The 14,588-nt window shown below is 40.9% G+C and overlaps 1 protein-coding gene and 1 long non-coding RNA gene across 4 annotated transcripts in view; one reads left to right on the top strand and one right to left on the bottom strand.

The window, feature by feature from the left end:
• The window catches only part of Mysm1 (Myb like, SWIRM and MPN domains 1), a 39,394-nt gene extending 37,201 nt beyond the window's left edge, over window positions 1-2,193 (bottom strand). Inside the window, exons 1-2 of one of the 3 annotated variants that reach the window (XM_055618948.1) lie at window positions 2,104-2,144; window positions 1,335-1,361 (exon numbers count right to left, since the gene is read on the bottom strand). Coding sequence is in view for 1 of the 3 variants with exons in the window: in XM_055618947.1 (XP_055474922.1) it covers window positions 2,104-2,171 (68 nt within the window). In the remaining 2 variants the exon portion in view is untranslated. Of the gene's footprint in view, window positions 1-105; window positions 753-1,334; window positions 1,362-2,103 lie in introns of those variants that run through there. The other 2 variants (XM_055618947.1, XM_055618949.1) reach the window with 2 other exon arrangements.
• Window positions 2,194-2,277: 84 nt separating this feature from the next.
• On the top strand, window positions 2,278-7,380 carry LOC129685429 (uncharacterized). The gene is made up of 2 exons (XR_008721483.1): window positions 2,278-2,388; window positions 7,038-7,380. It is a non-coding gene; the product is annotated as an uncharacterized LOC129685429 (long non-coding RNA).
• The last annotated feature ends 7,208 nt before the right edge of the window (window positions 7,381-14,588 follow it).

Raw genomic sequence — 14,588 nt, 5'->3', positions numbered from 1 at the left:
CCAAAACACAGTGTTTTGTTTTGCTACCTAGCTTTCAGAAAGCTAGGTATGTTCCAAATTAGTCACCAAGAGTTCCTTAAATGCTATTGTCCTCTGCCACCATACCTCAAAGGGTACCAACCACACTAAATTCAAATTGATTCTGACTCCAGAACTCCAGGGCACTATTCCACAGGTAATGTCAACGACGCTCCTTAAGCAGTGGCTGACATCAGGAACCTTCATAATCTTGCCTGCGTGATGCATGAAAAACAACAACAACAAAAAGAAATAAAAAAGGACATGACTGCTCCTAGGAATGGTGCAGGAGGAGGTTTATTGTAGATAAGAGGGAGCACACAGCCAGAGGCAGGGACATCTGGGAGAATCCAGAGTGAACACGATCCTGAGCTGGGCCATGTGAGAAGAGTGGGAAGAGGAAAGGGAAGAGAAGCTGCGGACCAAGATGGGCAGTCTGGGTCAAGAGAGTGCCCAAGAGAGTAAAGGGTAGACCAAAAGGGCCAGGTAACCAAAATGGCTGGATTATACAGGGAAGGGCAGCACAGCCTTGGAGAAGTTTCAGGGAGGAAACATACAGGATATGTCAGTCATACCCTGGAACTAGTAGGGACTGAGGGATGCTGTGAGAACCTGGAGGCCAGGTCAGCTTTGATTATTATTGGCATCTCCGTTAGTCATTTGTGCCTGCTTTGGGACATAACACATGAGGTTAACATTACAAATGCCACCAGTAGGCCCAAGTGTCAAGAAAATGGCGCGCACACACACAAAGGGGGGAGGGGGAGGACACTAAACACAACCAGAAAAGTCAAGATAAACCCTATAAAACCTATGAAAGGGGCATAGAGCCGGTGTGCTCAGGTAATGCTGGCTGAACTCAAGGTGAATTCATTCCTTTATGAACTCCAAACCGCCCTTACCCACTTAGCTCACTGACTTGCAAAGTTAAATCACAAACTCACAAGCACTTGTTAAAGACTGAAAAATTATACCAATGCAAAGAATTATTGTTATGTCAGGCTATCCACATAGCTTTTGAACTTCTCTGCCTAAGAACTTTAGAGAAAAGAAGTATATAAACTACTCCTCACACTTTTATCACATACGAAGAGTTCACTGGACATTTGAAAATGCTCCTTATTTTGGTGCCTCCTTGAGAAGGAATGGTACTCTACAATCGAGCAGCTCTCCTGTCAAATGAATTATATGACAAAAACAGGCCATAAATGGTCCAATATTAGTAACGGCATATAGTTCAACAGTGTTCTAACGAAGTTGCTGATAAGTTACAAGTAATGTAACTGAATTTTCAAAGCAGGTCTTCTGGCTTTTACCTGAGGTCCCATTCTGGGCTCCATTACCTAAAAAATAGAAAGCAATTTCTTACTCTTTATAAAGGCAAGGTGTCAAAGCAGGTTCCGTTTAAAACCACACGGCCCGTCTTGCAGGGATTAGTGTTTAACCACATCCCTTAATGAGTCTTCCCTATGTTATCCCTAACACAGTAAAAAACACACGTGCCGAGCATTTTATTTTACATAAACTAAAGCATCTTTTAAAATTACTTCATTCGATGCTCAGAAGAGTAAGGTAGACACGTGATTCTTGGTTTCCAAACAAGCCAACAGAGGTTCAAACGACCACGGTCACAATGACAGTACACAGGAAGAGCAAATGCAGAAGGAAAACCTCAACTGCCCGATTCTAAAATCTGGACCCGTTAAGTTAAGCCGGCTTTCCGCAAGTTTTCACAACTTGCCCTGCGAAGAGGGACGCCGACAACCAAGGTCGCTGGCACGCGCAGGACCAAGCGTCTTCGGAGTGAGGTCCTGTGGACTAGACGCCAGTGTGCAAGTTCCTGTGAGGACTCTGAGACAGAATGCAGGAAGGAATCCGCGTGGGGACACGTCCCCCGCATCCCGGGAAGCGGAGACAGACAGTCCTACCCCGAGCACTCCGTCCGCGTCCCGACCGCGGACCCGGCCGACTTCCGGCCAGGTGCAGCCCGGGTCTCGACGCCGTCCACGCGGACCCTCGGCCGACCACATCCCACGGCCCTCGCCTAGCACCGCCCGGCCCGCAGGACCCCGCTCCGCTCCTCACCCGGACTGTGCCGCCGCCGCCGCCACCGCATCTCCTTCCACATCCACATCCGCCTCCTCCGCCTCCATGACTGCTCCTGACCCACCCTTACTCGCGAGATCCCGCGAGATGGGGCGGGGCGGCGGCGGGCCCGAAGGCGGGGCTTGTAGCGTAGCGCGCTGCCGGCCTGGCGAGGCTTCCCGGAAGGGTGCTTGCGTCCCAGGGTCCTTGTCGCGAAAGCTTCTTCCCCAGGTGGTGTATCTCGGTTCTCCCGATTCTCCCGCGTGTTACAGAGGTTTACTCACAGTAGGTATCTTTCCGTTCGGACGGGAGACCCTGCTTTGTGAACTGTGCATGTGGCAGCCATTGTCTACGGTTTTGTCCGTTTCACATACATATAGAAACAATCTAGTCACTCCTCCTCGTACAACCTCCCCCCACCCCACCCCCCCGCGCACACACACAGACACCAGTTAATTCTAAGTTAACTTAGAATTCTTAGAATGACCCAGTGGAATAGGTGCAGGTTTCATGGATTTTATGCCACGGATTAAAAAAAAAAAAAAAAAAAAAAAGGTTGAGAAAGTTGATGTGAATTGTCCAAGCATAAAGCTAGAGAGACCGGCCTTTTAACCTGGTCACAGTGTATAAATCATGGCTGGAAATCTGTGGAGCTAAGAATGTCATGGTTTTCCAAGAAATTAGTTACAGCCTCTATGCATTTCTGCCTTAGAATCTGTAGCTCATAGAATCTGTAGAATCCTTGGCTCACTGTGTTCTCCCCTATTGGACTATAACTTCCTTAAGTCAAAGCCTGTCTGGTAGTCCTTGCCAGCATTCAGCACGGTGTGCTCAGCCCACTCGACCCTCTTTTGGCTTCTCGTCATATATGTCTGTTGTTTCTTTAACTTCTGTCCTACCTTCATTCTGTCATCACCCCAGCCAAGTTTCAAGGATCACGCCCATGCAAGACAGAAGCACAAACAGGAAATCCTTATTATTTACTGGGGAGACAGTAGGAACGATATGGCCTATGTAGCAGAGTAAAATAGCTGTGGGCCATTGCATTAGCACTGCCTAGCGAAACTTAAACACAAAACCGGAAAGGCCTCAATGGTTTTCAGGTAGCTTAACTGCGTATAACCTTCAAGTGCTATGCAGAAATAAAGGAGTAAAAAGTATTCGGCCTACAGCAAGGAAAAGTTACAATGTCTGGCATCCAATAGTTAGACATTCAGAGAAGAATAATATGAGCCATAGAAAGGAAATGATGATACACTGAAATCCACTTGGTTCTGGCACAGATGTTAGAGTTGCTACGGTTTAGGACATTATCCACTCAGTACTGACGTATGAGGGTCCCCATGCTAGAACATTAAAACAGTAATTCTAATTGTACTCTGTGTGTTTACAAAGTTAGGCAGAGACATGGAAAATATGAAAAGGATGCCACTGAACCTTTGGAAATGGAAAGTAATTAGAATCTCTGGAAAACATTTAAGAAAATAATGACTGAAGACATTTCCTATTTTGAGAAAAATTATTAATAGATTTAAGGAACTCCACAGACAAACAGATGATACTCTATGAAGGTCAATTATAATAGAATTGCTCAAAACCAGTAGACAAAGGCTTTCCTTTAACAGTAAAATTCTTGTTGAGAAAAATGGAATCAAGAAGATTGTAAAGCCATATGTTTAAAGGAAGAAAACAACTAGTCAATTTTAGGATTTCTGGTAAACAAAACTTCCCAAAATAAGAAGAACCCAAACACTTTGTTTTGTTTTGAGACAGGGAGGGCTGGCTATATAGTTCAGACTTTCCATGGACTCAAGATTCTCTTGCCTCAATCACCAGAAGAATCCCGGGATTACAGGCATGCACCGCTGTTCCCAACAAAAAGTTTTGAAAGATACACGATATAAATATAAAATATTTTAAAACATTAAACAACACTCTTCAAGAAGGAAATTATAGGGGATGAAGCTGTGACTCTATCAAAGAGCATGAAACACAAGATACATATGTAAGACCTTGTGTGTGTGTGCACGTTATATCTTTGTGTGTACATGGGTCAGTACAAGTGTATGTGCTTTTCAGTGGCCAGAGGTGAATGTTGAATGTCTTCCTCTATCATTCTCTGCCTGTAGAGTCTCCCTCTGAACCTGGAGCTTACCAATTCAGCAAGACTAGCTGGCCAGCATTCTGTCTCTGCCTCCCCAAAGCTAGGCACATTCCAACAGACTCTGCTTTTTATCTAGCGCTGGGGATCTGAACTCAGGTCCTCATATTGAGCAGCAGGCACTTTGCTGCCTGAGTCATCTTTCTATTCCCATATGCAAAACTTTTCCTTAATATTTAAACCTAAGGGTATTGACTATTAAAAAAACTAGGCCAGGGTGGTGGTATGTGCCTGTCAAATCCATGTTTTAGATGTGGAGGCAGGAGTATCAAGGCCAGCCTGAGCTAATAATAGAAGAGATAGTGATGGTAATGATGATGATGGTGATGGTGGTAGTAGTATTTTGGTGGTTGTGGTATAATGGTGATGATTATGACAACTAATGAAGCATAAGATTCATAAAGTACAACAATGTATAAAGTCTAAGAAGAAAGTTATCAACTTGACCACATCTGGGGTCAACTAAAACCTCAGTAGTTGGCCATGCCTGTGAGGGATTTTCTTGACTAGAACACCTGAAGTAGGAAGACCTTCCGTAAATCTGGCCACATCTGCTGGTGGCAGCCCAGGTAAAAGGACATGGAGGAAGAAAGCTTTCACTTGTCGGCCTCACTCTCACTGGCAAGTTCATCTATGCTAACGCCAAGGCATTCTTTCACTAGTACTAACACCTAGTTCTTCAGGATTCTAGCATAGACTGAAAACCAACAGCTCCCTAGGAATCCTCGGTGACTCCAGCACCAGGTTGGGACTGCTGAGACATCCAGTCTTATGGGATGAGAAATTACCAGATTTGGGGGCTTTCCATCAGGAGACAGCCATGGTTGGACTACCCAGACCACAGCCTGAAGGTTCTCTAACACACACACACACACACACACACACACACACACACACACACACACAAAGGCATTCTATCAGTTTTATTCATTTAGAGAAACCTGACTAACACTCTGCCTCCATTTGGGGATGGGGAAAGAAATATTCTGAAAATACTGTTCTAAGGCTAACAAGTTCCAGCCAAAGCCTTCCCAAATCTGCTTGCTGTGTTATATGTTCATATTACAGTGGAAAGAGGAGAATTTTGCAGCACTAGGTAAATTGATGTTTTGTCATTCGGTTTAAAATTAAATAACGAATGAATGATTTTCCAATTTCAGACATTTAAATCTAAAAATGAATAAAGTATATTTCGAAGGATGGGATCTTGGCATGAGTTTGCACACCTTTCTGTGTAAGCACTGATGCCCTGAATCCTTTGTTGATTCAAAATAACGTTATCAGAGGCGCCAGCCTTCGTGGATGTTGCTAGAGGAGTGTCTAGCTAATAAAGTCCCCATCTCATTTTTTCATCTACAGTACTTTGGATACCACTAGGCAGACGGCTTATTCATGTATTGTTTCTCTCTACTCCCAGTGAATGAAAAAAGATCACTGTGTTTGTGTTGAAAAACAAAGTATAATTGCAATTTTAACCCATAAATTCTGGCATGTTAGTGTTTATGCTAATTACTTAGGATTCTAAAGTGCTTAAAAAGCAGAAAGTGCCATACAACTGCTCTAATATTATTATTTCCTTATGAGTGGAACTGTCAGCTAAATGATTGCCAGGGATTTAAGAGAATTTCCATCTTAAAAACACAATAGCTCATGAGCAGAGAGGAAGCTCACTTTATCTATACAGATATGACAAGATGGATGAATGCAGATATAGACTTACGGACTACCCTTGGCAAGCATTAGATATGGGATGAGTTTTTCCAGGAAATGAAACTGCATTTTATTTTTTTCCCCTTCCAATTCCCTGAATTTACATAAGGTAGCCACTAAAAATGCTGTTTTCAATATGTTGTGAGGAATGTTTGCCAATGTCCTTTTTACATTTTAGTTATAGCAGTGATGCACCCACTGACATTAGTTGGAAGAGAATAAAAGGAGCCAGCATTAATGAGCTCCTACTGTTGAAGCCTACTTTGAGACATAGCTGCAGCCGTTTTTGTATTCAGCAGATTCAGCTTCCATTTTGTTTATAAGGTGAAATTAAGTTCAAAAATTTTAAACTTCTAACCTTGCTTCCTAGAAGCAGTTATTCATAGCTGACAACAGCAAACCCTGCCAAAGAGCCAAGTTAACCTATACCAATAGACCCTGCCAGAGGGTCAAGCTGACCTTATATTTGACTATGATTCACTAGTGTCATAACTCACACTTTGTTATCTACACACTTGGCTACAGTCTAGTTGCACTCACTCTTGTTTTCTGTACACCAGGTTGCACTTGGTTTCACTTTGGAAGAGCCTCACTTACCTCACCTAAAACCAATCAGCTTAAAGTTGATGTGGCTAGTCAAAAACATGGTATTGCTTTGTATAGCTAGCCAAAAGGTGTTAGTTACTGCCCTTCCCATGCCTTTTATTTAGTTTGGTCAATAAAAGACTGCCCTAAGAGCAGGTAGATGTCACAGTTAGGCATCCAAGTCCTTGGAAAGGGCATTCAAATAAACCATCAATATCTAGCAGAGACCAGTGTCTAAGTGGTTTGTGTGCCACTTCTTGGGCTCCAACACCTACTGTGTGCCAGGCATTTTACACACATTATTTCTTTATAGCCAGACAACAGTTCTCTGAGGTAGGAGTTGTTTCTTTTTGTAGATTTGTTAACTGAGGCTCAGAACAGTTGAGCAATTTATCCAAAGAAAGGTAGCTAGTTTTCATTACATCATGGAGTTTTGAGTATCAAAAACATCATTCTGACTTAAATTTTTCCTTCCCAGCAGCCTCCAGTGGCAGGAATAGGTCTGGTGAATAGGCATAGCCAGGCTTGGGCCACATGCCAGTCTTGAAACCAAGAGGATTCAGTTCCATTAGGATCACAAGCAATCAGGAGAAATGGTGACTCTCAAGGCAAAATGAAGCTATATTTTTTAGAGAAGACGGGAAAGGATGCTGGAAAAGTGAAACAACAAACACCTGCTGTACTGTTGTGAACTGTAATTCTCTGTTCCTCTGCCAAAACGAGAGGCCCATGTTTGGATCACATCAGGAAAGCTGCTCAACCTCTGTATGTTTCTGTTTCTTCATTTCTAAAATGAAAATGATTAAATGGTTAAAAAAAGATAGTGTCTCCAAGAGGTAACATTATTTGATAACATAAAAAAGTGTCATGTCCAAGATACTTAATGAACAACGTTATCAGTGAACTAGCAAGGACTGTTGGGGTTTGTGTAGGTTTGTGTGTATCTGCTTGTTAGTTATGAAGGGACCACAATCAGACTGTGCTTCTGCCTGGATTCTCTACCCAGACTCACATTCTCAGTTTCTGAATAGTCTCTGGGGGTTTAGGTTTCCTTCCTACCTTTAAAAGGGCAGCTACGATTCAGCTCTGAACTACTGCAGCCATTCTAAAATTTCTGGCTCAGAGTTGCTATTATGTTTTCATTTTTTTTTCTTTAAAATGAAATCAGAAATCAAAATTAATTTGTGAAAACCAATTCAAAATTTTATAAATGACTGAATCAAATAAACACTCATGTACAGTGTTGGTCTGTCTCTTCTCACACTGTGTGTAAGGTGTCACTGTTTGACTGGTTGACATACCTGTCTGTCTCATTATTGTAAGCTGGGGGTCAACCTCCCTCATTTGAATCTGTACACCTAGCCCATTGTCTGGTATTTAGTGGGCCCTTCGTAGGTTTTGTTGGATTAATCAAACAGGGAATAATAAGGCCAGGATTTTTAAACATTAAAACTAAAAATTTCTTAGTTTTTATTAAGTTATTTGTGCATGTGTGCGTGTGTGACATGCATATGCTTGTGTGTGGTGGTCAGAGGACACCATGTGGGTCCTATGGATTGAATTATGCCCACCAGCATGGGACGCAATCGCCTTCACCCACTAAGCCATCTCTCCGGCCCCCTAAAAAATGTATTTATAAACAGCAAAAAATAGGGAATTGACTCCTTAGGATGTCAATTAGTATGATTACTAGAAAAAACAGACAGTCACACATGTTAGACATGACGTGGAGACATTGGAACACTTGTGGATTGCTGCTGGGACTGTGAAATGGTAGCACCCTTATGGAAAATAGTATGGCTAACCTTCGAGAAAATTAGCAGCAAAATGTCTATATGATTCAGCAATTTCATTTCTGAGTGTATACATTCAAGAACTTGAAAGCAAAAATTTCAGATATTTTATACCAATTTTCAAAGCAGTATTATTCATAAAATTCAAGAGGTAAAACCAATCCAAATGTCTATTAATGAGTAACTAGAAAAGAAAACTGTAAGGTACAGATACAATAGGATATTACTCAGTGTTAAAGGGAAAGAATCTCATAATATCCTCACTCTATAACTGGCTTATCTCATTATGTTAAGCGGGATAAGCTCATTATCCAAAGCGAGATAAGCCAGTTACTGTGATACCTGTGTGAGTTTCTAGTACTCTCAGAATCCTAGAGAAAGAAAGTAGCATAGTGATTTTGGGTGTTGTGGGGAATGTGGAGCTGGTGTTTTGTGGATACAAACCTTCAATTTTATAAGATGAAAATAATTTTTAGATGGATGACTGTAATGGCTTCGTGTCAGGAATGTACTGAATGCACTCAGCATGTGCTTATAACAGGTTTAGACAATAAACTTTGTTATATATATTTTGACAGAAGTTTAAACAATGAAAATAAAAATGGCATTCCAGAGCCAAAAAGAGAAGTGGACACGCTCCTCCAACCCCAGAAGCTATTTCTGATTGGTAACCATTTGCAAGTGAAAATTCAGTTTCCTCCAAGAGAGTCTCGCAGGGAAACAAACCACTCTTAAGGGTAGGCTGCTGTAGTAGATGGCCAACAGAATACAAGCTCAACAGCATCCTTGGAGGGTCCTTGTCTCTCATAATGTCCTATCGGGGCTCTTCCTTTTTAAACATACAAACACAAAAACAAAACATGTTATGTTATTTTTTATATCTATCTATCGTTCTTTCTATCTAGCTATCTTTTTTTTTTCTCTCATTTTACAGGTCCTTTGCCTATATATTATGGCTTCCAGTTTAATGCTTTTATGGAATTCCTGAGTGAACTAGTCAGCCTAAGTTTCTTGTCCTTTTGCATGAACTCTTTTTTCTTCTGTTTTGTCCAATTCCAATGTGTTAGTTTTTGTTTTATTATATCTTATGTTGTTTATTATTTTCCCTTAGAAGCCTGTTTATTTTCTAATGAGAGACAGAAAGGAGGTGGATCTGGATATGAGGGGAGGCAGAGAGAAGCTTGTAGGATTAGAGAGAGGGAAAACCATAATCAGGATATATCACATGAGGAAAGAAATTTATTTTCAATAAAAGAGAAAAAATAAAGGGAGTCAAAAAGCAAAGCAACTATGTTTAGTTAAAGAACTCATTCTGTATTATGTTAAAGGATTCTTTTAGTATCAATGTAAGCTTGTGCTGGCTCCTGTTTCTGTACTGATAGACTACAGCACAAATCCTAGTTTAAGTCCTTCCCTTTTTTGGTGCTTGATGAAAAAACAGCTAATGTCTCTTTGGTTCCCTCCTTTCCCCGCTCTATTATAGCCCTATACACTTGTGATCACCTGTGCCCATGAGCCTGGGAGCTGTTTCAGGACGAATGTGTTATCTGGATTCTCTATCCCTGGTCCTCTGTAAGTGGTCATCAGTATGTGAGAAACCAATGCATACTGTCTCTATATTATGAAATGCATTGTTAATGTCAGGCCTTCAGGTAATCAATTCCATTTTATTGATTAGCCAGTATGTAGCAAAACCATTCAGAATGTTTGGGATATGTCATTAAGAAAGACAACATCTACTATACGGGTAAAACTCACTTCCTAGAAGTGGATGAGAAATAAAGAATAAACATACTAAGTTAATTATGTATTTATAGGGAGAATATTGTGTAGGAGAAGGAGACCAGGAGTTTAGAGGAACTAGAAACTATAGGATCTAAATAAGAGTTCTAGATAGTCCTAACTGGCCAAAAAGTGAATTCCAGGTGGAAGGACTAGTTACTGCAAAAGCTTCAGGCTGCCACATGCCTGGGGAAAGCCAGCAAGATGTATGGACATGAGCAAGGGGGTGGCAGCAGGAGGGGGAGCTGAGGAGGTACTGAGGCCATGGCTCATAGAGCTTGAAGCCAGTGTGTAGACACTAACTTTTATTCTGGGTAAATCAATTTATGCTAGCGATCTAATGAGATGAAGGAGAGACTATAGCTACATGTTACTGCTGATTTCATACTGAGTAGCCCGTAATATTACTAGTATTTGTCTTCTTTTTCAAGTTTCTTTGAAAAAAAAAATCATATGTATCTAATAGTATTGTCAAAATTATTCCTTTTCCTTATAAGTGTGGATTTTTGTCTACATCAACTTTCTTTGCAGTTCCCACTTTTTGCCTGTTTTTCATTTTATCAGAAAGCTTCCTCGAACAATCAGCTTCTTAAGAGTGCCTGCTATAATATTTCTTCTTTGTCAGTTGGAAGAAACAATTCTACCACATGTAGCCATATTAAAATAATTCCTTTTAAAATTAATTAAAGTTAAAATAATTCCTTTTCCTGTGGATTTTTATCTACGTCAACTTTGTTTTCGGTCCCCACCCCCTTTGCCCTGCTTTTCTTTTCATTGAAAAAGCTTCTTTCAACAGTCAACTGCTAATGACAGAGTGCCTTCCATGATGTGACCCAGTAATTTAAAAATGTACATTTTTACTCCATTGAGAGGTCATAAGACAACATTCTGGTGATGGTGAGTGTCCTGGGTACAGTACCTACTAAAGTGAACAAAAAATTGTTGGTACTGCTAAGGCCATACTCAATTATAACAATAAACAACTGAATTCAAGGTAACAGGACAGGTGCTCTGGAGCAAAAACCTGTGCATGGTCCAATGGAGGGTTGATGAGGCAAGTTAACTCTGGGCATGCTAGGAAATCTCTTTTTGTCTCTGTTCCCTTTCGCCTATGTATCAACCTTTAACTCGATTGCCATTGCAACCAGTTTATACCAGCATAACCTGGCAGCTCTGAGCATCTTTCACTTTCTTCATCAGATTTTCTCTAATGTATGTGCAGTCAGAAAGAAAGGACATTAATATCCCAAGAAGCAACCAGGGACCAATGAGGAGACAGAAGAAGGATGAATTGTCACCCAACAGATAACATTCTGAAGCCCAAATGGTGTCTGGAGGATAGAGCCCCAGGTGCCCACAGTAGGAAATGATGTGATACCTTGCTCTACTACTCACTTTTCCCATTATTTCATTCTTTTCAGCCTGCTGTCCTAATGTTTGACATCACTTTTTAAATATGTGGCTGTCTTTAAGTTCTGCTTTGGCTCTATTTTCCTGCAGAAGCCCAAGCTAACACTATGGTTAGACCTGGGTTTTGGGGTGCACATGGAATTTCCAAGGAGATAGTGGCAGGGCATTCTAGGCAAAGAGCAAAAAAATGAGCAAGAAGGAGGTATGAGGAGTATAAGATGTGTTTAGGGGCTGGCAGTAATCAGCGGGAACTTGCAGGATAGAGAGGGCTCATGAGAAATTTGTCAGAGGGTTTCTCGACTGAGAGCTACCTAGCAGGGAAACTGGATTGAGGATATTGGAAAATAATTATCCAAAGTTTTGTTTGTTGTGCATTTATTCTTCATCTTTGGGAACTAATGGTTCAAGAATAGTACAAGAAATTTGAGTTGTGTAGCCAGGTCAAAATTGAATAATTAAACCAAAAAAATCAAATTTTAGAAAATGAAATCACTCACAATGTGCATGTTATCTTCATGTGAGTGAAATGAACTTGCATCTATCATTTTGCCTGAATTTTTTAGGTAAAGAAAATGAGTCAAATGGCATCTATTATTTGCGATAAACATAAACTAGCAGTACCTTTTTATTATCATGAACAAAAAGTGTGTAAGTTCCTTATGTAACCATTCTTTACTGTCTTATTTACCAATTAAGACTTAAATTCAGAAGTGTTCTTCAGGGAAGGTTGGGCAGTACTCTTGGGTTTTTTTTTTGTTGTTGTTGTTTTGTTTTGTTTTTATTAAATTTTTATTTTTTATATTACAGTTTATTCACTTTGTATCTCAACTGTAGTGCCCTCCTTCCTCCCCTTCCAATTCCACCCTCCCTCTTATCTCCTCCTATGCCCCTTACTTTTGGTTTTAAAAGGCTGTTTCAAGCCTGCTTATGTTAGCACAATTACATTTCATTAACAGCTACTGTATTCCATCAGATATACACTTTATTGTAACAGTAAGTCACTCTCACTTTGCATGCCGCTAAAATGGAACAGAATAAGCTCTGCCACCACATTTTGGCACAGTGTCAATTGTAAGATGGGCAGAATTTCAGAGATCTGAGAAACAAAGTAGCTTGCATTGATGCCTTTAATTTCATTCTTTCACCTGCTTAGTCTATTGAGGGCAGGAATCTACTTTCTACAACTGTGACTCTTTCTAATACTTTGTACAATTTTTTAATACGCAACAGGTCATGTGATACAGTGGTTTGAATGAGACTGGCCCCCATATGCTCATATATTTGCATGCTTAGGCTTCAGTTGATGAACTATCTGAGAAGGATTAGGAGGTGTGGCCTTGTTGAGAAAGTGTGCCACTTGGGGGTGGGCTGTGAGGTTTCAAAAGCCTGTGCAAGGGCCAGTGTCTCTTTTCTGTCTGCTGCCTGGGGGTCAGGATGTAAAGCACTCAGCTACTTCCCCAGCACCATGCCTGCCAGTGTGCCACCATGCTCCCTGCCCTGATGATAACAGACTAGCCCTCTGAAACTGTAAACCAGCCCATAACTAAATGCCTTCCTTTTATTAGCTGCCTTGGTCATGGTGTCTCTTTGCAACAATAGGACAGTACCTGAGAGAGAAATATTACAATATTTGTTGAATTAAATTGAACATGTCTCCATTTATCTGATAAATTTTGACGCAGCTTTTTAACCTACCTCAGATACAAGACGCTTTACAGGATGAAAAATTTCATCATCTAGCTCAGAATCCCTCAGAGTAGTGAAATGTACCAATAATATTTGGCATCAATAAAAACCTCACATCATCACGAGCTTGAGATTCTAGAGTGCAGAGAGTTTTCTCCAATATATTCATATGTGTTTGTCTCCATGTCATGGTTTAGTTTCTATCATATTTATTAAAAAACTACGGGAGATCTCTTTGTAAGTCACTATTTAGGTATAAATGTAATTGTAAAAATAATTTTAAAAGCACAGATTTTGTGTTAATTGTTTGTGAAGCTGTGTTTAAAAAGATAGCTGTCTCTAACTTTTCCTGCTCTTTGAAGGAATTTAAAAGAGGGAAAAAGTTAGACATCAAGGAATTGTCCACATATATCTCCGTGGTTTCCATTTAGTATGGGAAAGCATTTTTCAAAGTTTTCCATGCCTTTGTTTGATTTAATTTCATGCTCACTGAAGCTTGTTTCCATCTCAGTTACTGACACCTTGAACTTGTGATTTTCCTTTGTTAAGTAGACCAGATGACATTTGATAAGACTTTTGGCTCCTAAGCTCCATGGCTCAAAAGCTGCATTAGGAAGATTCCACGGCATTCTTCCTACTGATCCCACTAAGCTCCTGAAAATATAGCACGGCCACTACAATTTTCAGCCTTAGTCTGGACCCAGCATAAAAGACACCAGAGACTTGGAAGGCTCTGATGCCTGTGGTGCAGCATTTATACCTTATTAGTCCAGGGCAATCCTCCAGGCCCCCTCCTCCCTTTGGCCTCTTCATCTTCCCATCTAGGCCTGGGGCCACGACTGCCAGGATCCTGGGAAGGTGGGACAGAGCCTTCTAAGACGCCTCCCAGGGGATGAAGTAGACAACTCCCACCCTTACTTCTCAGCAGGGATTTCCCCCCCTGGGAGGGAGAGTGGTCCCTCTTTGTAGCTAGAGTAGACTTTGAACTCTCAATCCTCTGTCTCAGTTTCCTGCCAGCTGGGATTATAAAGCACTTCACTAGCCCAGATTCACTTTATCTTGATTTTTCAGTTCCTGACTTGTTCAAACCTCAGAGCTTAGATTCTCGGTATGGGAAAAGTGGTGTTTGCTAGAGTGAAGAGTGAATGGTGGACGAGTGGAAGTGAGTTTCTGGAATTCTGGCTTTGAATTTAGTGTTAGGATGGGTTGGGAATCATAATAGTGTTCCTTTTGTAGGGGTGGGCATGTTCCAAGTCCCCAAGTAGATATCTAAAACCATGGAGTATTATATATGTATGTGTGTGCATATAAAATAAAGTTTCCTCTTTCCTTCCAAGCAAACTTTTCTTTATGGCTTT

This window comes from Psammomys obesus, unplaced genomic scaffold (assembly GCF_907164565.1).
Source record: "Psammomys obesus unplaced genomic scaffold, mPsaObe1.curated_primary_1811, whole genome shotgun sequence".
NCBI classification, from domain to species: domain Eukaryota; kingdom Metazoa; phylum Chordata; class Mammalia; order Rodentia; family Muridae; genus Psammomys; species Psammomys obesus.
Note: the sequence above shows the minus strand (reverse complement) of the source record. Positions and strands in the feature narration are given on the sequence as shown.